This window comes from Amblyomma mixtum, chromosome 5, assembly GCF_055824585.1.
Source record: "Amblyomma mixtum isolate Tamu chromosome 5, ASM5582458v1, whole genome shotgun sequence".
NCBI lineage: Eukaryota > Metazoa > Arthropoda > Arachnida > Ixodida > Ixodidae > Amblyomma > Amblyomma mixtum.
In genome coordinates, this window is record NC_143016.1 from 176,157,825 (window position 1) to 176,183,565 (window position 25,741).

General features: G+C 48.3%; 1 protein-coding gene across 1 annotated transcript in view; it reads left to right on the forward strand.

Moving 5' to 3' along the window:
- Positions 1-3,519: 3,519 nt before the first annotated feature.
- Positions 3,520-25,741, forward strand: part of LOC149344789 (uncharacterized) — a 37,029-nt gene continuing 14,807 nt past the window's right edge. Inside the window, exons 1-2 of the mRNA XM_089547306.1 lie at positions 3,520-3,580; positions 5,001-5,153. Coding sequence (XP_089403432.1) covers positions 3,520-3,580; positions 5,001-5,153 — 214 coding nt within the window. The remainder of the gene's footprint in view (positions 3,581-5,000; positions 5,154-25,741) is intronic.

The window sequence follows — 25,741 nt, forward strand, 5'->3', positions numbered from 1 at the left end:
TGGTGATTCCACGATTGATAGCATAGTGACCTCTCAGCTTTGGGGCGTTGGCGTGGCGTAACGCCAGGGAATGATGACGGGCCAGAATGCACTGACATTAGACATGACGTCACTGAAACGCGCCCCTCTCAGCGGTCCTAACCCATGGTGATTCCACGATTGATAGCATAGTGACCTCTCAGCTTTGGGGCGTTGGCGTGGCGTAACGCCAGGGAATGATGACGGGCCAGAATGCACTGACATTAGACATGACGTCACTGAAACGCGCCCCTCTCAGCGGTCCTAACCCATGGTGATTCCACGATTGATAGCATAGTGACCTCTCAGCTTTGGGGCGTTGGCGTGGCGTAACGCCAGGGAATGATGACGGGCCAGAATGCACTGACATTAGGCATGACGTCACTGAAACGCGCCCCTCTCAGCGGTCCTAACCCATGGTGATTCCACGATTGATAGCATAGTGACCTCTCAGCTTTGGGGCGTTGGCGTGGCGTAACGCCAGGGAATGATGACGGGCCAGAATGCACTGACATTAGACATGACGTCACTGAAACGCGCCCCTCTCAGCGGTCCTAACCCATGGTGATTCCACGATTGATAGCATAGTGACCTCTCAGCTTTGGGGCGTTGGCGTGGCGTAACGCCAGGGAATGATGACGGGCCAGAATGCACTGACATTAGACATGACGTCACTGAAACGCGCCCCTCTCAGCGGTCCTAACCCATGGTGATTCCACGATTGATAGCATAGTGACCTCTCAGCTTTGGGGCGTTGGCGTGGCGTAACGCCAGGGAATGATGACGGGCCAGAATGCACTGACATTAGACATGACGTCACTGAAACGCGCCCCTCTCAGCGGTCCTAACCCATGGTGATTCCACGATTGATAGCATAGTGACCTCTCAGCTTTGGGGCGTTGGCGTGGCGTAACGCCAGGGAATGATGACGGGCCAGAATGCACTGACATTAGACATGACGTCACTGAAACGCGCCCCTCTCAGCGGTCCTAACCCATGGTGATGCCACGATTGATAGCATAGTGACCTCTCAGCTTTGGGGCGTTGGCGTGGCGTAACGCCAGGGAATGATGACGGGCCAGAATGCACTGACATTAGACATGACGTCACTGAAACGCGCCCCTCTCAGCGGTCCTAACCCATGGTGATGCCACGATTGTTAGCATAGTGACCTCACGCTTCATCTACCAGAGAGGGAGGCGAGTAATTAATGCCCAGTTTATATGCATGTGTCCGTCCGGTGATTTCTCCCTTACCGCGTCTTTTTCTTCTTGTCACAGATAAGCCGTTCGACCCAACCTACCAGAGGAAGAGTAAGTATACCTCTCCTCGTCAGGGACGCATTTTCAGGTGGCGAAGAAGCGCAGTCTGCAGCGCGTGCTTTCTCTAAGCTGTGGTTATCATATGCCCAGCATTACCGGCTTGATTTTTGCCTTTTTACAATTGAGTTACAGCGTTAAAGGCCCCGTTACGCGGAATACCCGCCGTCGGCATTGCGGGGGTCAGCGTTGTGAAGTAGAGCAACCCAGAGAGCACCATATATGAAGCATATGGGCCACCTAGGTCACTAGTCTCCGCGGCGTCATCACAACCTGCCCACGGGATAGCAAACTGGCCACCGTGGCAGGTGGCAATTACATTAATGATTGGTCTCTCGGGAAGAGCAACCTGGGCCGCACAAGGGCCACCGCTGGAAGCACCTGCCATCGCAGGTGCAGGCAGGCCATATAACACATAGGCTAGATAGCCAATGGCCCTTAGGGGTAATGATCTGGGTTTTAAGAGAAGGCAAGCGTAGCAGTGGGCGGTAGAAAGCTAGGTGGATAATAATAAGAAGCTTTAGGGGATAGGGTGGCCGCAGCTGGCACAGGGCATGGTTAATTGGCGATACATGGGAGAGGTGTTTGCCCTGCAGTGGGAGTAGTTAGGCTGAGGATCATGACGATGACTCAATTGCTTCCTTGCACCGCGAGACGATAAAACAACCGTTGACAGCGTAAAAGTCCTCGGCGTGTAACAGTAATGTGCTTAGGCCACATGGCTGCATATATGGTAGACTTAAGCAAGACGAAAGTACACCCGCGTGCTACCTCGACAAGATGGGCTGCGCAGATCTATGAATAGAAAGCATTAAAATCTGAGAGAGATGGCAAAACAATTAAGTGATTGAAAGTAGTAGCCTTAGACCTTTAGAATGTATTCAAGTAGGAAACGAAGCCAAACACCTCTGCTCCAAAAAAAAAAAAATAACACTGAACGCCTAATTGTTATTTCGAAAAGAGCCGAACCCACCTAAATGCGCACAGTGAAAAATGCGCAAGTTTGTTATGCGCAGAAGCCGTAGCGATATCCAAGCTTTTATGTGGTATGGTGGACGTTGAAAGAACTCTACAGTAACGAAAACTTATGCTAATAATTTAGTTAGTGTCAGCATATAAACTTTGGATTTGTAGTCGAAATTTTTCGATGTGAATCTCTCGAGTTGACACAGTTTCTTTTAAGAAGCCTATGTTTACAGTTGTTATCAAGCTTTGTTTATGAAATTGATAATGAAAAATCATTATGCTGTCAATGCAGCAGTAAATAGTTTAGACCACCGTGTGCGATCAAGGGTAGTGCTGTGCACCGACAGAAGCGAGTAAATGAGAAAAGCAGGCTTCTAGTTTTCACACTGTGGCAGCGGAAAATCAAACAAGCTAGAATATATAAATCTAGATTGTATTCTACATGAGTGAAACATTAATTCTTAATCTATGAGTAGTCCGGAATGGTAAACACGTACATGATGATGCAAGACGAGGACAACTGCTAGTTTTGGCATTTCTGCCCCGCCTGTGGTATTCCGCTTGTAATAACGAATTGAGAAAACTACTGCGAACTACGCTAACTGAACGCTTGAACGTCCACTGGCTCATCCTTACTTCATAGTCTGCGGCGCTGCTCATCCCATTGTTATCGTTGTCTTCCGGGTTCGGATCTTCAGATGACTGCTTCGAATCCTTCGCGGTTGGTAAAAAAGTAGTACCTGGGAAATTAACAAATGAAACCTCGCTCGAAACAATGCGACCTATGGTGCTGAAGTTAACAACAAAGGATTTCATGAGTGGACTTAACTCATTTTGATCGTTGCGTTACCGATATGTAGCTCATTTTTTATTTAACGCAGTATTTGCCAGCTCGGGCCTGCCACTCCTGGACGGAAGTGGTTATGGCAGCGTCATACGCGCATCACGGGGTGAACGCTTGCCAGTACAAACAGTGGCCATGAATGCCTGATAGTTTCGCGAGCATTTCATTTTTTTTTGCTTGGCCATAACAAATTCTGTTGGAGTCAAGCAAGCGCGGTACAGCTGCAGGTTTATTGCCGAAATGAAGAGCCCAAGGAAGGAGCCCCTTGAATTTGCTATGTGGAATGTCCCGAAACAGAACCGCCATAGCATGTCCATAAGAAACGCGCTGAGGTAACAGGACGTTGGGATTTTTCTTGGATATCCCTAAGACATGGTATGCTTCTACGGGGCCTACATCACGGCAACCATCGAATTGTCGCGAGGCAACCAAGGTAATTCAGACGCCTTAACAAAACCTCCAAAAGGGTTGCGTTCGGTGCTCCATCATTCGTCTGGTTCCAGAGCGGCTAATCTATGGGCACTGAACTCGTATGCGGTAGTTGAAAGGTAGTACAGAGTGTATGATCAAACAGCCATTCCTTCTAATTACAGTGTCAAAACACGCCGCACAAGGAAATAGATGTGTAACGTCAGAAGTAATAGGCGATCCGAGTTGGGAAGCAAATAAATGTGAGGACCCCCCCTCACACACTTTTTTTTTCCTCCACGGACGAGGTTACTGCTGAAGTCGTCGCTGGTGGAATCTAGCGCACAGCTAAGTGTCGCTTTATTTCTTTACTTCTATTGGATCGCTTCACCGTGCTGCTGCCGGAGCTTGTCTTGCCGCATGTTTGTAGTGGGCTTCCTTGAAGGTGCATGTGCATTTGCTGTTCTCGCCATATTTTCAGATAGCTGTATAGCTGCGTTCCCACGACAAATTAAAGGGACTACGCAATAAATTAACTGCGATTATGTAAAGCAGGCGAGAGATAGGCATTCCATCACTCGTCACCCTAGCGCAAGAATTTTTGAGCTAGCATAAATAACAACGAAGTTATAGACGATTAAAAATCACGCTCCTCCTCTCGCCTCTCAACTAATACGCGCGGAGCACCAAGAAAACATAAAGAAAGCAGCTCTGGGATTGGGCTCCGCCCATGAATACGTCATTCGCCGACGTCGCACCCAGCCTCACCAGCACCCTAGCAGCAGCGTCGGCAGCGTTTCTCCGGTCCCTCTCCGCCTTCCTGGATCGCGGCGCACGTCGGATTTCTTTGCCTGTCACTGCGACAAAGGCACGCGAGTGGTTCCCGAACTCCCGACAGAAAGAGGCGGCAGAGGTAAATTGAAAACATATGCGTGAAGGCAATGCCTAGCTGGCTCGCGCTTGCCCGAGGGGGTCGCGCGGCGGCTCGAGCAGACGATTTTCATGGCTACCGGAAGCGTGCCCGTGACGTCGTGGCTGCCGTGGCTCCAGCGAATGACAACGTGTGGTGGCCTGCCGACGTCACGGGACTAGTGACGTCTATTTTCCCGATTTTAGTTTCAAAGTCGGTTACTACGAAGATACCAATCGGCCCGCGAATTTAAAAAAAAACGTGGTTTTTAAAAATTCAGAATAAATTGTCGGCCCAGTTTCGAAGACTCATACTTGGTGTGAATGCTTCTTAGCATCATTTTTAAGTATTGAAAATATTTACAAGGGACTTTTAATTCACTGCATAGTCCCTTTAAACTTGAGGGTCTTTATACACATGTTGCTCTAGAACTGCGCCGTTCCGAGACGCGTTCGTTCCCTGCGCGACCTGCAAAATAATTACCGTGAGAACATGCAGCAGTACACTTTTACCTTTTCCCGTGCACCGTTTGCAGATATAACAGGCCTCCTGTGCCAGACCGGAGCTCACCAATTCCTCTCAGTAAATATGCCGGACTCCTGCGACTTCTTCATTGTGGCGTTTGTCACGAACCCGGCCCGGCCGCATCCCATCCACCCACACATGGCGCTGATAGAGATCAGTTCAGGTGAGAAGGTATCTATTGTCTTGCATGTGAGTTGCAGCATGACTGGTGATAGATTCCTGGACACAGATAAAACTAAATGTCATGCCTGCAAGCACAAATTATAATTCACGCAAATTTCTTTTTGCTGTTTAAATTTTATATATGTGTACCAGCGTGCACCATTCATAGCTTTGCCGTGTCGGTATGTGTCTCGTGCTAAACATGCGCAACCATACCATTACAGTTGGGCTTCTTGTAGTATATGTACATTATCCCCCGCATGTTATGTAGAAAATATCATTAGTGGCCTACTAAAAATTGTAACGAGCTTAGGAGCCCTCTCTTTTTCCGTGTTGCCTTTAGAGGATCCTGTAAGGCGTTTAGTCATCATCAATAGCAATGATAATGTTCTCGTTGTACAAAACGCATGCTGCAGGTAGCATAGCAAGAATTTCGTGCAGATGGTAGCGACCGCGGGTAGTAGGAATAAGTTTTGTTTTTTCATTTTTCTCGCTGAACCGTCTCTGTGTATTGTGGGGTTGAAGTATGATGGAGGATGCTCTATATCCGCTCAACCGCGGCTGACACAGTTCTAAACCGCCGACCCCACCTAGTGATCACGCGCTACAGAACACAAACCGACAATGGCGGGCCTTGCTCTGGGGGAGAACAAACGAAAGACATTCTGGCTGACAGAATCAAGGCATTTATTGCTACAATAACAATAAATCCAGCTAGCAATAAAAAACGCTGAGGAATCGAGGTCGTCCGACTCACCAGCAAGATTATGAGCAAACGTTCGCCTACGTCAAGGCAGGGGAGAAGCCCCGTGGCCGGACGAGCTGCGGGAAAATGTTCCCACTAGCTGCGGGAAAATGTTCCCACACGCCCGTGCGCGACCAGCTCTGGAGCCGAAAAGAGAGAGCCGTCTCCCGCGAGCGTGCAGCAATTGTGCCGTCCGTGGCGCTGTGACGCAGGCACCCTCTCTTGTTAGTTAAGGTAACTGACTAGATACGACGCGTCACTGGGAACCAAACCGAAGAGGATGGAGTATTGCGTGTCCACATATCCCCCAAACCTTAAAGAAACCCACTCACCTGCAAGTATAAATGCTACGGAAGCTACACCTGGTCTTCATGAACTTGAGGTAGGCCTTGAAGCTGATGTCGCGTCGATGGCATACATGCAGACCTCCGCGTTGCGCCGAAAGCAGAATCAGAATCATGTTTATTCAACGTCATGTCGATGTTGGGTGCGTTGACGAAAAGCCAGTGAAAGGCTTGACGAGGCCGACGCACCCCACAGAGGCATTGCAGTGGTACATAGCATCAGAGAAGGCGTGAATGCCTCCGCTAGGGCGACTCGCGTGGCCCGTGGACTATACGTGCACGCAGACTCGCAAAGAGAAGGCCGGTTGACAACTGCAGGACAGGTTTCTGCAGTAGTCGCCAGGGTAACAGCAGCCGGAGGTGACTGCAGACTGGTCTCGCCACAGCTGGCTCGGATGAATGACCCGAAGAGGATACAGGCAGCTCCGTCGCCGTAGGCAGCAGCGAGACGATGTGCACTGGACAGTAAGCCTTATTGGCTCCGCTGGATCTCCATAATTGCCGAAACGCTCTCCGCATGCCCTTTATCGTAGGTCACTGGAGAAGCGCTGTCCGCAAGGGTTTCGTGGCGCAATTCTCGCTAGCAAAACGTTTCGAGCGGCTCTCCAAACGCAGATTTCGAGTGAACAAAGCCTTTTCTTGAGTTGAACTACATTTGTGCGAGGTTACAAAAAAAAAAAAAATAAAAAGGCGGGCAGCAATTTGGGCCCCCTCTCAACAAACCGGTCCGGTGGTCATGTCTTTTCTCATGCGGTGTAGGAAGCTCCAAAAAGCTTAGACATAACTACCTGTCTGAGGGCGACAGTGAACAAAACAAAGACTCTAAAAGAGTTACGTGTGCGCAGCCGTGATGAGATGTCAGCTCCACCCGGCTTCTGGAGCTTCGTCTCCCATAGTCAGAACACAGAGAGTAGAGCAAAATGTCGAACTGAGACCACCCACGCGGTTTCCGTACTCACTCGCTTCGGACTTGGTAACTCCGCGGGCGCTAGGTCTCCCGCTCCCTCGATGCGGGCCAAGCAGTGGTTCTCGTGCTGAAGAAACTGCGGAGAAAAACTTTCTGCCGAGCATGTCAAGCAGTTCAAATATGCGGTAGCGAAGTCCACTTCGCACTAATGAAAGCATAGCGCAGGTCCTAGCAATCAAAATTCACGCTAGGCGTAGTACTTGCCAAGTCCGGACAAGGAGCGTTCCTCGAACCGAGAGTCATCCATTTCTCCAAGAGCAGACTCTACTTTGGGCTTCAGATGTGGGGTTGTAATATTGGGGAGAATATCTTCTCCCAGCTTAATTGCGGCTGACACAGTTGAAAACGGCCGGCCCCACACAGTGACCGCGCGCGCTACCGAGTGCACGCCGACCACAGCGGGCCTTGCTGTGAGGGGGAACAAACGACACTCTGGCTGACATAGACATCTCTACGATGAGAATGACGCCAGCTTTCAATAAAATACGCTAAGTAATCGAGTTTAAGACGCTGGTTTACGGAGCTAGGATACCCGGGTGCGAACCCGACCGCGGCGACCACGTTTCGATGGAGCCAAAAGGCCAAAGGGCCCCGTATGTGCCGCGCGATATCAGTGCACGTTAAAAATCCTCACCTGATCGAAATTAATCCGGAGGCCTCGGCAACGGCACCTCGTTGTTCCTCTCTTCTTTCACTTCCTCCTTTAATCCTTCTCTTACAGCGCGTTTCGGGTGTCGAACCAGATTTGTGAGACTGTTACTCCGTGATTTCCTTCCCTCAAAAACCATTTTTTTTTCAGTCGAGGCAATCCGATTCACCATCATCGTTACGAGCGTACGCTTGCCCACGCTAGGGCAGGAGAGAAGCTTCGAGGAAGGACTCGACGAGCTACGGGAAAATGTTCAAACTAGACCTTGCCTCGGTGGCGGAGAGCGGAGCGCCCCGTAGAAATGTCATGGCACCGCAACGCTGGCGCCCTCTCTTGTTATTTAAGGCAACTAGGGAATAAAGCGCGGGAAGCAAAACGAAGGGGACGGAGTAGGACGGGTCCCCATAATGTGTAGGGCAGCTATACCAATGGAGCAGGTCGAGCTCGGCACACGGCAGCGGCGAAGCCCAGCTGTCACGAGTGCAGGCTTGAAACATGAACCGAATTTATTTAAATACTTTGTTCCCCCTATCGCTCCTGACTCGTAGCTAGGCAGGGGCGAGGCACTGAAACGAACAACGACAATGCGAAATACGCACAAAACTGCACATCCTAGCGTCAGGTGTGCTGTTCTGAGCGAAGCACATGAAGTAGGTCGAGGAATAATAAATGATTAAGAAAATGAGCCTCTCCCGCACCACTACTAGTGTATCGCGGGTATAAACCAATTAAAATAAACGAGTTGGCCCGTAGGCAATTGTAATTTTGCCATCCGAAAGTGGGAAGAAATAAATGAGGGAAAGCTACTATAGCGACCCACAGCCGGGGGAGCTGGCCCGGGGACACTCCCCTGATCTCCCCTGGGAAGTAGCGGAAGGGATGGGCAAATGGATGGGATGAATGGTTGTAAGGAAATGGGTTGGGATAAGGGATGAGAATGAGGACAGAGAGATTTTTGTTCAGATCCTTCAATTGTCTCGACTTCATTTCTGGCCTACCTGGCCAGGGTAGGGAGAGCATCGAGATTTTCCAACGGTGCGGCCCCGCTCACGGGATGCCCGACCACCCACCGAACGCAACGGGCTCCGACCGCCGGAGACAGGAGAACCTAACACGGGGTCAGCAGCTACTTGGGGCCCCTCCACGACATGGTTTGTTTCCAACCTGCCAGCTACCAACCGACGAGTGCTTTTCACGGTTTTTCAGACTCCGGAAGTATGTGTGATGTGATCTAGCCAGTAGAGGCCCTAAGTCGTCAGCCTATCAGCCCACCGGGCCTCGGCACCATGACCTAACACCTCCGAGGGGACCCATCTGAGCTTCCAACCAACCAACCATGCGCTTATTTTCTCCCCTAGCTTGCTGTTCTCCTACTGAGGAGGGAGTGTTCAAGGCCGGGCGACCGGGCGTCAAACCAAGAACGGGGCTTAGGGTTAGATGACCGGGCCTACTCCGCCGTTACTACACAACATCACCGGAGTCACCTGGACGCTGCGAGGTCGTACTTCGCCCCTATTCCTCGGCGTCCCGCAAAGGCCATAACAGCCCTGCGGCCGGCCGTGAGGCCGTTTCCCCGAGACGTCGTTTCAGAGCCTGGCTACAATAAACTCCAGCGCGGAGCTGGTTTCTTCGTAACCAGAAACCGGCGCGTCGGTAGCCAGACTTGCAAGCCCCCACGCCCTTACAAAAGTGACTTTTGAGCTTCAGTTGACCCCTTGTTGAGGTCTTGTTGAATCAACTGGAAACCAACATGAACTCAATATATGTTGAGCCTACTCAACATCTGCTAAACAAAATTTTTATTGAACGTCGTAAACACATCAATTGTTGAGTAATTTTTGTTGAATTTACGTTGAACCGGGTCTCATGGCAGCCGTTTCTAAGCCTAACTAAATGAAATCAGTTCAACATGCGTCGCGTAAACAGAACCTTATCACATTGTACATATTAAGAACGCATGCAGCACTTTTAAGACTCTCGTAAACTGCTCAAAGTGATTTTCTTGCACAGAAAAAGTGTTAGTGGTGGTAGTGGTGTAATATGCTTAAAGCCCCTAAATAAACTAAAAGTAGTGACGTCTCCTCCCTCCTCCTCCTATGCCGGCGCTCCTTCTCTCGGCTTCTCCCGGGCGCCGACGGTGGCGCCACCTAGGCCGGGAGCAGCTAGCAGACGCTCCCAACCGACGCCTTTTGGCGCCCGGCAGACCGCGCGCCCGAATGAACTTTGTGTTGCGTTTTCTGCCTTGGCTTCGGTGAAATGGAGATTGAAAAATCAGTTACTGTAATAACTGCCCAGACCAACGTTGCACTGCATTATAGAAACTTTTTGTTCTTCGATCGCTTTGACTGCGGAGCACACGTTGGAAATGGCGCGCACGAGTGAGTTCGCGGCACTAGAGTGACTACCACCGCTCGACGAGTGGCTTTCTCGTCGCTCGCGCTTTGGCGCGCAGCGGACCGCGCGCCCGCATGATTTTTGTTGCATTTTCTGCCTCCGATTCGGCCGCATTGAGATTGTGGCGTGGGAGATACAAGGCACGAAAAAAAAAATACAGAACTGAAAAAAGAATAAACAAGTGTTAACACGTCACCACTCCGCATTAAAAGCCATGAGAAGCTTTTCCAATGTCGAACTTTGGAAATGGTGTGGATCATTGCGCGCACCCATGCGTTAGTGATTCATTTGACACAACCTAACCACGTTACATAGCTCCACGCAGCGTGATTTTCGCAGGAATTCGCGGCAGCGACGACGGCCTCAACCCAAAATGTCTGAAATTATGTTTTACAGAGGTCCTCGCTTGCATTCTCAAGTATTATCCACGCAGATATCGAGTATTCAAGCGACAGGTGGGTTAATGTGCCTAGGCACAGTAACGCCCGATTTCGGTTTAGAACCCTGCTTGAAAAATACATTCAGCGATGCGCGTTACATGAAAGCTAGACCTTAACCGCAAGCAGCATGAGCAGCAGGAGCTTCAACAGCAAGTACCACACCTTTGGTGTCGAGTTTGTGAGCGAAGGAGTGCAACTGTAACAAAACCAACACGTCTAGCGATGCGTTCAACATGAAAGCTAGACCTGCACCGCGAGCAGCATGAGCAGAGCAGGCTCAAACAGCGACTACCGCCCCTTTAGTATCGAGTTCGTGAGCCCAGGAGTCCAGCTGCAGCAACACAAATACGGCAAGCAATGCGCGCCACATCAAGCCTGGACCTGCATAGCGAGCAACGTAAACGGCGGGGCTCAAACAACATGCGAACGAGCCCGACTGAAACCAAGCCAACACGCCGCGCAATGCGAGCAACATTAAACCTGCACTTCAGCACGGCTTTCGTACCCGCTAGCGAACGAGTCTTTTTAAAATCATGCCAAACGGCATTTAGTGCGAAGAAAGACTGCAGCCGCTGGCGCTTCACACCAAATCATCCGAAAAAACACGACTGACAACTGAAAAACGACCACTTATCTCACAAATACGCGGATCCACAAAATTATCGAAGTTTGCCCGGCCGATCCTGTGCTGCCAAACCTTTCGGCGAGCCGCGTTGCTTTTTCTGGAAGGAATTACAAAAAATCTTTTGCCACTGCCACCTCGGTTGTGTTGCATCTATACGCGCAACAGAAGCTCGGCATCGCCGCAACACGTAGACACCGTCAAAGAAGAAAAAAAACGCTTCCCGCCAAAACTGTTGCACAGAAAGAAAATGAAGCGCGACTCCCAGCCCCCGGCAATGGCGCCGGCGTCTGCTGCGGAGCCAAAAAGCGCGCGCTAACACGTGACTACGGCACCTCGGCCAATGGGAGGCTCGATTCTCCGGCGGCGCGCCAGGAGAGGAGGAGTGTCGGAAAGTTCAAAGCTTTTCGCTACTTTTGTTTCATTGAGGGGCTTTAAATATGCTCTTTCAGGCATACCTACTTTGGAGGGTTCGTATGTACGCTCATAAAAAGGGCGCTTAATTAGTGCTTTATTTCTGTTGTTTATGAATGAATCAAGGTCTTCAACTAACAGAACGTTGCATGTGAACTTCATTACTTCTACTACACATAAAATAAATAAGTAGTAATAGTTATAATTCAAATAACTTTGCTGATCGGCGGGCCACCACCTGCGCAGATCCGGGCACCCATGTGTAGGAGGAGTATATAAGGGGGAAGCTGGGATTGCGCTTAAGGTGGAAAAGTTAAGTTATGTATTCTTAGTAAGGTCATTCTGTAACCTGTGCAATACTGTTTGATGTTCTTTATCTGATGGTTGTATAGGCGAGAGTGTATGTATTTATGTTAACATATGTGTGTTTGTGCGTATGTGCGGATTTTTTCAGCGTTTGAAAAGTGTCTGCGGTGTGTGTTCCGGCCGCCGGCTTGCGTCGGTGGCCGGTGTTCGACCTTTGGACGTGCGCTTTTGTTAAGGTGTCCTTCGGCTGGCGGGCGCCTCAATATGGTGAGCCAGCCACCTACAAAGACTCTTGCCTTTGATGTTGTCGTCCCTGAGGGGGCTAGTCCGGAGGATGTCGTCGATGCGACAGCCTCCGTTGTTGGATTGGAAGAAGTGTACTGCGTCCAGCACTTCGGTGGACGCAACTACCAAGTCACTGTGAAAAGTGAAGCCGCCATGGCTAAAATCGTTGAAGCTTCCTGCCTCATCATCGGCAAGGAACGCGTCGCCATCGTTCCCCTGAGCCCGCAGGTGACCCAGGTGACTGTCCTCTTTCTGCCCGCCCGTGTACCTAGTGACGCCCTTGCCAAGGCTCTCTCCCCTTATGGCAAGGTGCTGCACATAAGTCGCGGCGTCATGGCGTCGCGTCCCACTGTCACCACCGGGACCCGTTATGTGCGGATTGAGATGAAGCCGGAGTCACCCGTACCAAACTACATCAAGGTCGCGGGCCACCGCATGACGTGTGACTACAAGGGAATGCAGCGCGTTTGCCGGCGTTGTGGGTCCACTGCGCACTTCAGGGCACAGTGCACGGCTCCTTTCTGCGCCCGCTGTGGGGTCTTTGGGCACCAAGGTCAAGGTTGCGTGCTCCCATGTCGCCGTTGTGGCGATCCACACGCTACCGTGGCGTGCGCCATCAAGCCCTCGTACTCGGAGGCTGCGGCCCGCCCTGCGCCCCCGCAGGCCGCTCAGGGAGCCGCTGAAACCATCAAGAAGCCCGGCGCATCCAACACCGACGCCGTTACGGTTGCTTCCGCTGCGTCCCAGCCTCACTGCGTTGAAGAACCGGAGTCTGCTCTTGATGCGTACAATACTGCACCAAGTGAGCAGACAGTAAATGTGCGTGCTGCGTCAGCCTCCGTCTCTCCGTGCGTCCCTGATGCCACGGGGGTCGAGCCTACTGTGGCCCTGGAAAGCCATGATGCTGAGAACGTGCCCCTCTCGAAGCCCGTGCTACAGCCCGCGGCCAGCGTTGCGGATTTGAGCAGGGACACCGACATAGCTGAGGTTGACGGTGACGACAGCAGCTTGCCATCCTCAGCCTCTTCAGTCAACCTCGTCATTGACGAGACTGTCATCACGCCTGAGGAGGACCCGACGCCGCCGTCGTCGTCGTCGACATCGCTTGGAGAGGAGCCAAGATCATCTCCAGACGCTGACCCTGTGCAATCGCCGTCCTCTTCGACATCGAGGACCAGCGCCAGCACTTCCAGCGCACAGTCTTCCGATGTTGAGATGGTCGCTTTGAGTTCAAGCTTAAAGCGTCCACATGCGTCAACTACGGACTCGGACAATTCTGCCGGTCGGCCAAGGAGGCCTCGTGCCTCCTCTGGTCCGACCCTCCGCAAAAAGTGAGGTGGTTTAGCGCCGTTCGCGGCGCGCTTTGTATTGCCTAAACATCACGACTTTTCAGGTTTAATTTTTCATTTCCAAAATGACTCATCTTCAAATTATTACTCTTAACGTACAGGGGTTCCGCAGTGTTTTGAAGCAGGCAGCGGTGGTCGCATTCGCTCGTTCCTCGGGTTGCGATATTGTCTGTCTGCAGGAAACCAATTTTTTTTCGCCTCAGTGACGTGTTGAAATTCAAGCGTAGGTTTGGCGTCGATGCCTTCTTTTCGTACGCCAGCACGCGTTCTAACGGCGTTGGCGTTCTCGTTTTGAACCGCTCACTCTTGCGAGATCATCATGTTATCTACGATGCGCTTGGACGCGTGCTGGCGTTCGACTGCACGTTTAACGCACTTCAGCTGAGAATTCTTTGCATTTTTGCGCCTGCTCATTCTAATTTGGTAAACGCATTCATTAAAGATTTAGATGTGTATTTTCTTGGAGGGCGTAATGTTGTGATGTTGGGCGATTTCAACTGCGTGCTCGATACGGTCGCCGATGTGCAAGGCCCTGGTAGGGGTAGGCCAGGCTGGAATGCGCGCGAGTTGCGCCGCCTAATCAGCCATTTTATGCTCACGGACGCTTATGAGCTCCTCTATGGCAACGTCTTTGTGTGGACTTGGCGTCGCGGGTTATCGGCGAGTCGGTTAGACAGGGCGTATGTTCCGACGAGCCTTTCGCAGACAGTGTGTGCAGCCAATGTAATGATGCTACCATCCTCGCCGGTGCACATATCAGACCACCGCCCTTTTCTTCTATCGCTCGCGGTTCCGGCGGCTGCAGGATCTCCTCAGAGACCATGGCGGTTGGATGCACGCATCCTTCACGACGCCAGCACTAAAGAGGGGCTCACGCGCGTCTTGCGTTTTTCGGTTGTTGGGGCCGTGCCTGGTGACTGGGACCGTCTGAAGGAGCAGTGGCGTCACCATTGCGCCGCATCTGGTCGAGCCCGTAGGGCTCGCGTGTCAGATGAGGTGCGCGTGGTGACGGCGAAGTTGCGTATTGCTCAACGCACCCCGTCGCCTTCGTCGCTTATGTGCGCATGGAAAGAGGAGCTTTCGGAGCGCCTACAGCGCCTTTTACGTGCCTCCTCTTTGACAGCTTCTGCATGGCGTTGTCGACGCAGTCCAACTGCTCATTCCGAGGTAATTCGCTTTGCGCGTCAAGAGCTGTTGACCCCTCAAGGTGCCCCTGCCTTTACACCTACCGCAGGGGCTATGTCCCAACCAGGTGGCAGGAATTTCAGTGCGTTTTATAACCATTTCAGGAGTATTGCTCAGTCGCTCCTTCTACTTGATAGCAATGTAGTTTCCGCAAACCCATTTTTAGCAGGCTTGCCTCAGGTTTCCACTGAACTCCATGACGGCCTTATGGCTGTGCCAACAACAAGGGAAATTAAGGAGGCGTTGGACTCCATGAAACGAGGCTCAGCACCTGGACCAGACGGCCTTCCTGTGGAGTTCTATTTACAATTCTGGGATATTGTAGGCCCCATTTTCTCGGAAGTGCTAAAATTATGCTTCACTCAGCAAGTTTTTCCTGGATCATTCAAAAGAGGCCGCATTGTCCTAATTCCTAAAAAGTCTCCTTTCTCGACATGTCCGGCAGATCCCTTTGCATCCCGAATTTTTTTGTGGGCGAGAAAAAAAATTGCTGGTGGTTTTTTGCGGTTAAGAAGGTATTAAAGAGCGCGTGAAAAATTATGAAGACAGTAAGTACAGTGGTTTTCAACAGAGAACCATGTCCAGTATACTGGACACTGGGATTTATTTGTTGCACATGATCCGGTTTGCTCGTTGATTGAGCAATGCTGTACGTCATCTCAAGAGCTTAGCTGTTCTTGGAATCACAAGTACAGTACTGCCAGACTTAAGAAAAAGGAGTAACTTGCACCAGGAGCGACATGTTCTTGGAGTATCGTCTTTGTGCTTGATGAAACATCCAAACTTAAGGTCAACTCTGGCGCTTACTTGCTGTGGAAATCGCGAAAACAGTTTTTGCCTGCCTTCAAGCCAAGAAAAACTTTGCATTTTGTGCACTGAACTTATGACTTTGCCTTGCATTCGAAGAGTCGACACCTGGAGGAATTTTCCATCACTTGAGGATCTGGCCAATGGCCTTCTTGATCAAAACGCACGTCAGGGCCTGGTATTAGCACAGCAGCCCTGTGGCGGTGTTCATGTTGAACAGTAGCATCTGTAGATGGCCTACCACGCCGTTTTCTTTCTTGGGAGCCCCTGATAACAGCTTCTGCTACCTGCATCCTGAAGTCTAGCAGGTGAAGCACTTGACTCTTCGTGTAGCCTGCCTCTTTGGTGTCTTCTTTGTAACTCAGCCAGCTGGTAACCACGGCGAGATTAGTGAAGTGGAAAATGACTTTTACAGACCATTTCTTAGTTTTCATTCTTATGCGATACAGGTTGATGAGAAAATCGTTCAGGTCTACTCCTCCCTTGTGATTGTTGTAGAATCGGTGGCTTGCCGGCCTTTCGACTTCCAACGTATTTTTCTGTTTCTTGTCGTAACGCCTTGTAGAGTCAACTGATTCAGCTCTGCAACATGAAGGCAGCCGCGTAACTGACCGCGTATCCATCCATTTCACCGGTTATTTCGATGTCAATCGGCACGGTAAATGCCTGTGCCGTCCACGACTGTGCTACTTTTTGGCGTGAACTTTGCGGTCGTGTTCCTTTGTCAAACTTTCCGTTTGGGTCATTTTCATCCGCACTTGAAGAATAGTCGCTGCTTTCTTCCAGTGGAGATTCTGTCTGGAATTTCTCCACCTCGTCTCCAGAGTCCGAATCGACGTCTAGGTCGGACTGGTCCCCGAAGAAAAGCTCTTGAATTTCTTCATTAGTGAGCGTCTTTTCTGCAAATCAAATCAAATCAAATCAAATCAAATCTTTATTTCCATCGGTGCTACAGATGGAGGGCTACGGAAAAAAAGCTGCCACTTGGCAACTTGACGAGTCCGCAGCCCCAAATATAAGGCAGCGTGTAGACAGCACCAGATAATGAAAAAACAATAAACAAATCAAGACACTTCATCAGTGCAGAACAAAGGAAAAAAGTCCTGAGCTAGGTAAAACAAACATCAGAATAGATAAAATCAGGTTAGTCAATCGGCAAACATGTCTCTAAGTTTAAGAGTGGAACAACTAAATAAATCAAAATTCAGTGACTGATAGTAGTTTAACAGAGATGGCAAAGAATAACACAATCGCTCCATACCAGAATTCAAGCGTGGTACAGCAACCTTCCAGTTTTCTCCATGTCTAGTCTGCTAACATTTAGCATTTCCTTCTAAATGTGCCAAGGCATCCAGGCTGTGAATATTTTTTTTCACTTCATATTTAAACCGAGCACTCAAACGGTAACGGTATAGCTTGTGGGCTGTGATAACATGAGCACTGTGAAAAAATTCTGCAGTAGTTGCATTGTAGCCAGCATTGTACACGTGACGTAGATACCGTTTTTGCATATTGAATATTTTTTGTGTGTTAGAGAATGTAGTTGTGCCCCACACAAGCTGGCAGTAGTTGACGTGTGAACAGAAAAGAGAATTATAGACCAATATTTTTGTTTTAGTAGAAAGCATATATCGGAGGCGACCAACTACACCGGTTATTCGAGCAAGTTTCACTAATACAAAATTCACATGAGATTCCCAGGACATATTGGCAGTGAATATCACACCAAGACATTTGAAATGGTCAACAATGTCAACAGGATGAGAGTTTAAAACAATATCAGCATGAGGAGGAACAGGTTTATTTTTCGGCCGGAAGACAACTGCTTTTGTTTTATTTTCGTTAATCTTCATGTAATTGGATGAGGACCATTGCTGCAGTTGGACTATGGTGTCGTTACAATCAGTGATGAGTTTATCGATGTGATTACCAGAAAAAAATATGCTAGTATCATCTGCATATATAATAAATTTGGCGTTCCGGTTAATGTTAACAATGTCGTTAATATACAGGTTAAATAGCAAGGGGCCCAATATGCTGCCCTGTGGGACACCACAAAGCAGTGGCAGGACTGGTGATCGCGAGTTGTTTATTTGGACTACTTGACATCGATGGGATAAATATGATTGTAATAACTGTAATCCACACCCTCGTATACCGTAAAAGTCCAACTTCTGCAGCAGAACATCATGGTTCACCAAGTCGAATGCCTTGGAAAAATCGACAAATAGGCCGACTACTATTGCCTTGCTTTCAAACTGCGTTAAAATATACTCTTTCTGGTGAAGCAGAGCTAATTCAGTAGACATATTCTTCCTAAACCCAAACTGGTGTTTTGTTATTAATTCGCAGTGGTCAGCAAAACTTACAAGCCTACAGTGAATTATTTTTTCAAGAGGCTTAGAGAATATAGGCAAGATAGACACCGGACGGTAATTGCCCAATTCATTTCGGCTGCCCTTTTTAAAAAGCATTACTACTTTTGCAGTTTGCATTTTCACCGGAAATGTCGATGTCGTCCAAATAGTGCTGAAAATCATATTACTTGAATGAAAAACCCCATCAAGATATTTCTACCAAGACATTAGGAGTTATGCAATTTTGGCGCCAGAAAATATTCAAAAAGAAAAGCCACCTGCTTTGCATGGGGACTTGACAAAACGCGCCAGTTGAATCCTAGTGTCCAGTACACTGGACATAAAAACATTGTCACATTGCGGAAAAACTACTCATAAATAGGGCACACCTTTAACCACATTGTTTTAAACAGGACTTAGTTATCTCGCACGAATTTATTTATTTGAATTGAGTGAGGACAAATCGGTAAAACAAATTACTTACTTGAGCACGTCGCACATGGCCGTTTGGTCGCGGAGGACGCCATTACTCTGTGCTGCCCTCCTGATAAGATGCGGCCGAAAGAGGAACTATCTCGATCGAGGTATTCCTCGTCTCTTCCGGAAGCCGAGAAAGTGGTTTTGGTTTTGATTTTGGGCTTCGTCTGCTTTTTTCATCGATTTGTTTCTTATGTCCAGTGTACTGGTCGCTGGGTCGGAAAGGGGTAGGCAGATTGGCGCCCTATCACCCTACTAAATTCAGATTACAAAGTACTAGCAAAATTACTCGTTCGTCGTCTGCGGTCTCTCCTCCCGTTGCTTATTTCCTGCCACCAGGTTTGCTCCATCCCAGGCCATGAAATACGTAGTTTATCTTCTGTAACGCGAGACATCCTAACGTATACTTTACGGCGGCGCGCCCAGGGTCTTCTTGTTTCCCTTGATCAAAAGAAGGCGTTCGACTTTTTAGAGCACGAGTATATTTATGGGACGCTGGATGCTTTCGGTTTCCCAGCTTCTTTCGTGCTTCTCATTAAAGAGATTTACAGAGATATTTCAAGCACTCTGTTCCTCGATGGCCGGGAAAGTACCGCGTTTGATGTTCGCCGTGGCGTCCGTCAAGGTTGTCCGCTCTCCCCCCTTTTGTTTGTCTTAGCAATAGAGCCTTTCCTCTTGGCAGTGAATCGCCACTCCCTTATTAGAGGTCTGGCTTTGCCAGGGAGCGAAGCGGTACGCGTCACTGCTTATGCAGATGACATCACTCTGTACTTAGCTGATGAACGCAGCCTGCTTGAAACTCTAAATGTTTTTCGTGAGTACGCCTCCTTGTCTGGAGCTGCTCTTAACTACTCGAAGAGTTGTTACTTTTTTGTGGGGTCTACCCAGACTCGTATTTCATCTGCAATACCTTTGCAGTGGTGCGCGCAGATGCGCATTTTAGGTGTGACCTACGACTGTTCTGGCATATGGGATGGTGTGTGGTCTTCGGTCGTCAACGACATTACAGCTCGTGTGCGAAGGGCGCAGACATTCGACCTGCCTCTGCTTGAGAGGCGCTACCTGGTTCAGTCAGTCATTCTCGGTGCCTTCTGGTACCTTTGCTATACTGTTAAACCACCCCTCCGTGTCATAAGGCGGGTGCAGACTACAGTTTTTTCTTTTTTTTGGTCAGGCGGTACCGAGCTTGTGGCTCGTGCCGTTCTTGGACAACCACGGGAGAGGGGAGGTTTTGCCTTTCCAAATTTGTCTGTTACGTCCTCGCTGTTAGCTTTAAAGGGTATTTTGCGTATCCTGCTAGGAAACGCGTCTCCGGCGCGAACCCTGACTCGGTACTTTTTGGGCCCTTCTTTGCGCTTTTTGGATCCCGCGGCCCCTGTTAATCATGGACCTCAGTCAGAGCAACCTTCCGCTTTCTATGCCTCGTCAGTGGCCTTTTACAGGCATGTAACAGCAGTAGCACCTGATGTCAACATCGTCGCAGACCGTGTGGTGGACATTATGGGCTCGCTATTGTTGCCTGTTGTGCCGGCGGCTCGCCGCTCACTTATGCGCCGCGTTCAGTGGGCGCGCTTAGCGTCGACACCTCTCCCAGACCATCTACGCGACTTTGTCTGGAAACTTGGCTGGGCAGTGCTCCCTACTTGTGATCGGTTAGAGCGATGGGGTGTTTTACGCTCCAGTACCTGTCCGAATTGCCCACTCCCGGAATCTAATCGCCACGCTACAGTCACCTGCGTGGTAGCGCGTGTCTTTTGGCGCGCGGTTCATGCGGGATTCCGCGGGCAGGGCATTTCGTACTTCGTCTCCCGCGGCCGATTCCCCAGCGGCCGTTTTGCTCGCCTGTTAATTGTTGCGGGTCTTTTTAGTTTATGGCGCAGTCGATGCGCCGCGGTCGCTGGTGGCTTTCGACGCCGCGCTGTGTGGCCGATTCTCGGCCGTCTCCGACGGGAGCTCATCAGTTTTTTGTCCGAGGAACTCTTTTTCTTGGGTGAGGAAGAGTTCCTCTGGCAATGGTCATGCCCATTCATTTCTGTGAATAATAGTCGTCTTGTCCTGGTTTTTAGGCCAAACTGGCGCTAAGGTGTCTTTTTAAATATTTCAATGTCAAATTATTGCCTTTTCACCCTTGTGTCAATAGGTATTCTATTCTGTTTTACATCGCCCACGAGCAATTCATATTAGTTAGAGATGTTTATGGTAGCTGTTTAATTGGCTCGCCTTACATGCTTATTGTCATGTGTTCTTGGAAATGTCACTGTACCTGGTAACCTTGGCATGTGTACATATGTAAATAAAATTTTTTCTAAACAGGTCATTCTGTAACCTGTGCAATACTGTTTGATGTTCTTTATCTGATGGTTGTATAGGCGAGAGTGTATGTATTTATGTTAACACATGTGTGTTTGTGCTTATGTGTGGAGCTTACACGGCTGCGGATGTCAGTCAAGTTAACGAGAAATTATAGCAATAAATGTGAATATACCGCCGAAAATTGCATTGGTAGGTCCATATGACGCAACACAAATGTATTGCTCTGAATTTTTTCTAACGACAACCGAGATTCAGAATGATACGTTGAATCGCCCCAGTAATTTCAACGTGAATTCAACATGAAAGCAATGCAGAAATTCTGTTGAGGATGTTCAACTCTTGCACAGTAGCCACTTTTTTAACGAGTTTCAATTCGGCCTCAATAATTCACTCCCGCGAGGCCATCCTGGTCCCAACACAAACTCAACATTGCATGTTGAGTCTGCTCATGAGAAGTCCAGCACTGTCTCAAGAAGCATTTTTGTAAGGGCGTGCGGAGGGAAGTAGCATGTATTTGAAAACCTTTTGATGTTTGGACATGCCTTCCGTGCCGGATTTCGTGGGTCCAACCTGATTATAAACCCAGGCCTGCCTCCGCTCAGACATCGGACCTCACGCGCGCGACTGGCCCTCACAGTCGCTTGGGAGTCGCTGCCACTCCCATGGGGTTTTGCATCCCCAGAGGATGGGTCCCGGCCGTCCCATCCCCACCCCTGGCGTTGCACCGGAACAAAGCCTAGTAGCCAAAACTACACCGGTCCGTATCCGGTGGCAGGGGGGGGGGGGGGGGGGGGGGCACGAGAGGGCCGCACAGTTGGATTTCCATCAGCACATGCTAAAAATCGGCGTCAGTAACACACACGTTTAGCTCCTGTCGTAGTGAACATCAAGACGGGACAAGCAATGTTCGCCAGTTGACGATGTGAAAACATGCTCTGTAAGCTTATTGCAGTTGGATGGTCTTGCGGGCTAGTTGGTTCCTTTTCGAGGAAGTTTAGAAACTGCGCAACAGGACGAGGGCAGGAGGTAAAGAAACGAATACGACACCATGGGTGCAGCCTGTACCCGTGATGTGGTGTCCAATAGGGCAACGAACTAAAATATGGGTGCGCCAGCGCGCTTTCAGTTGCCCTGTTGAAAAAAACAAATAATCCTCTTTGTCTCCATATAACTCTCAGCATAATTCTGGGTTTTCGCGCCCGTTTTTTTTTTTTTTGCCAACTCGCCCCTGTTAATTTTGCTTCCAAGCCGCTTTCATTCTATGGAAGATTTGTCGCCATCTTGCGTTTATCTCTCTCCGCATCGTCTTTGGCCACTTTGTTGATTTTCACTCACGTGACCCACTTCGTCTTATTGCGATTGCCTTTAGGTGGTCGTCCTGCAAAAACCAGCGGGTTTCACTGTAACGAAATTATCGACCGGTGGCGAGAGTAGTGACATCATCAGCACCGCCAGATTTCAAAATCTGAGGATTATAATGTTTCAGTACCTTCACTGGATTGAGATTATACTAACAAGGCACACCATTCTACATCACTGCACCCGAAAATCCTGCTTTATTAATTTACTAATCACAGCCCTCAAATAGTTTCTTGGTGGGCCTACTTTCAAAATGTTGAGGGACTTCTGGAATATGTGGGCGTGGGCCAACTTTTAATTGTTATCGCATTTTGTTCTGTGAGTGTCTAGTTAAGAAGACTCCAAGTTTTTTTTGTAATTCCTCTTGTCACAGGCTTTTCGCGGATTTTCAGTTATATCTGTTTTTTAGGCCTCTTATCTCAGTCACTTTTAACCGTGTCGTTTGTAAGCTTCTATTTTGTTTTATAAATGCGCGTTGGCATTACCACATTTTTAGTTTTGTTATTATTTATTTATGTAAGCATTCTGTCAGCCTAATTAGGCTCTTACAGGAGTGGGAAAAATAATGGGACAGTTATACAGAACAATAGCATATCCAGTATAACATACACATGTTAAAAAAAAAACATTCGCACTGCAGTAGGATAGACCATAGCAAATAGGCTGATAACAAATATGCAGTGCGTTAAGAGACTGTCAAAGGACATGCGCATTGCCATACACGTTCATTTCGATGCAACTAAAATACGGGAAAGAAGAACGACAGAACAGCGAGGAGATACAAGGTGAACTTGATAGTCAAAAGGCACAAGTACAAAAAATATTATTAAACTGAACATTCGCGGTGAATAACTCGAGATATCGCTGAAGTTATATTTTTATTGTAAATTGTGTTTTTCAAACAGTGGCTAAACGTTTTGCAAAAAGATATCAAGAGAGACGTCGTCCATGAATTCGTGAGGCAGATTATTCCATTCTTCAATGGCTAACGGGAAAAATGATAATCTATATGTGTTGCACGCGCTGGAATGAGTCTGAAGCACTTTTCATGGTTTAATCGCTTTGAACGATGACAAGTTGCCTTGATGTACTGATTTTTATCAATTCTACGAACGTTGTAAAGAAGAAAAAGAAACTTCATCGAAGCTACGCGTCGCCGACATGCAAGGGTAGGGATACGCGCTTTAGCTCGCAAGCCAGATACGCTGTCATGACGTGAGTAGCAGGAATAAATAAATCGAAGGGCCTTGTTTTGAATTTTTTCAAGTTGTTCGCTGAGGCTGAGGTGCCGTACTCAAGGATGGGCCTTATGAGGGTATTATAGACTGTTAGCTTTACGTGAGGAGGAGCTGCCGACAGTTTTCTACGGAGAAAGTCGAGCTGTTTGGATGCTTTTGCACACCTGTTGGTTATATGAGTGTTCCAGCTTAGCTTATGGGTAAATGTAACGCCTAAATATTAGTTGTGTTGGATGCCGCTAAGGTTTTTATTACAAATGTTGCACTGTTGTTTTTTTTTTCGTTTGTTTCACCGCGCCTAACCCCCCCCCTCCCCCCCCCCCTAATTTGCTTTTTTGGTCCTCTCTGTTTTTTTTTTTTGTCTGTGGGTAACGATGAGGAAGGTGGCGACTCATACGGTTACTGCCTTGTTTCATCTTTCTACAACTTTGAGCATGCGTATCTCTGCCTTCTTTGGTTTGTCAACTTTCCGTTAGAGCATAAAAGGTGCAGTTCGGTTGTCATCAAAAATAAAGTTGCTAGTTTAGTGCAGTTACGTCTACTTCTTGTCCTTGTCCGTCGTACTCCAGCACTGACTTTCTCGGGGTTAGTTACTCTTCTTAGCGAATTTCTGTGCGGGTTATACTAAAAGTCTAAGGGCTAAAGTTTGTGTGTTGCGAACGTAAATATCATTTTGTTTAGGTTTGAAGACGTTTGCCATTGCGAACACCGATCATTAATAGTGGACAAATAGATATTTGGGATTACTCGATCGTCTGTAGATTTCCCTTCATTCACAAAGGCTTCCGCTCTAACGGGGCAATGTTCAATCATGTCGCTGAGGTATGAAAGAGGCCTCAGGTCGGAGGCCTGTGTCACCCTTGAAATGGGCACTTGTTTCGCGGACTGCTGGCAGTCAATGCTCATAAACTGCTGGTGGATTTCTAATGAACGCTGCTACCCAGTTAACAATAATATTTTTCTAGGAATGATTCTAGTTTCAGCGTTAATTTTCTATGATGCGTTATATGAATGACCTATAATCGAAAATTTATTTATTTATTTATCACCTCAAAGGCCCCGGTTGTGGGGCATTACATGAGGGAATCTGGCAGAGATGATGTATGATTTGTGCCAGTTGCCAAAACAATAACGGCCCTGTCAGAACCCATGTGGAAACTTGCTGATAATCTTATTTCCGGATGATAACCCACGGATGTATTTAGAGACATGTTTCAAAAATTCCCACGTGGTTGGTGAATTTGCAATTGGTCTGTAAATAGGCACTAACCTCGAATTCTTGTTTTTTTAATATCAGAATTATCTTGCTAACTCGCCAGTCACCAGGGAAGGTATTTTGTGGAAAATAATTTAAAAAAAAGGAGAACTACTTTACTGCACATTTTGCATACATTTTAAAGAACGCATTCAAAATTTCTTTGGGACCCATACCCTTATTAGGTTTTAACTCAAGCAGCAGGGCAAGAGTCCCCACAACAAAGAGTCATATTTCCTCACATATAAGGATCTCCAAGCGGCTGCAAACTGTATTTGCTTCCCATCACCTTTAGTGCAGACTCACAGAAAATAATTATTTCATGTATTAGCAATTAAGCACTTGTCGTCAGTCTCGCCATGCTTTGATTCCAGCAGCTGATTGGATTTACTGTGTGGCGTCAAGTGCCTCCAGAACCTTTGTGACGACTTTTGCCGAAAAACTTGCAGTTTCACATTGTAGAACTTGTGTTTTACCTACCTAATACCAGTTCCCAGCTCTGCACTCAGTTTGTGAATGTGACTAGATAACTCTGAATTTAGCATTTGGAAACTTTTTCTTCAGTCTTCTACTTTCCCTTTGGGACGAATTATTTCTGGCGTTATCGAAGTGTCAAGAAATTACCTACATTTTGACTTTAGCGGCAAAAGGTTCCCCATACTTCTCTAGCCGGCGTGGTGGCTCAATGATTAAGGCGCTCGGCTGCTGACCGAAAAGACGCGGGTACGATCCCGGCCCCGGCAGGTCGCATTTTAATGGAAGAGGTATTCCAAAGTCTTGTTTAGTGTGCGATGTCAGTTAACGCTAAAGAACTCTAGGTGGTCGAAATTATCCGGAGCCCTTCATTACGGCGTCTGTCGTAGCCAAAGCTTGTATGGGTCGTTAAAAGCCACGAAACGAAAAAACCGTCATACATTTGTGAACGCGCTCTTTGTAGACACTTATATGGATGCTTGCATTAAAAACGAATAGTTCAAGCAACATGTCTTTCGTAGCGAAGCTAGCTCTCAGGTAGTTGCATAGAATTTAATTTAATTACATTTGGCGTTTACTATATTAAGGTTACTTGTAGAAAGCGGGCAG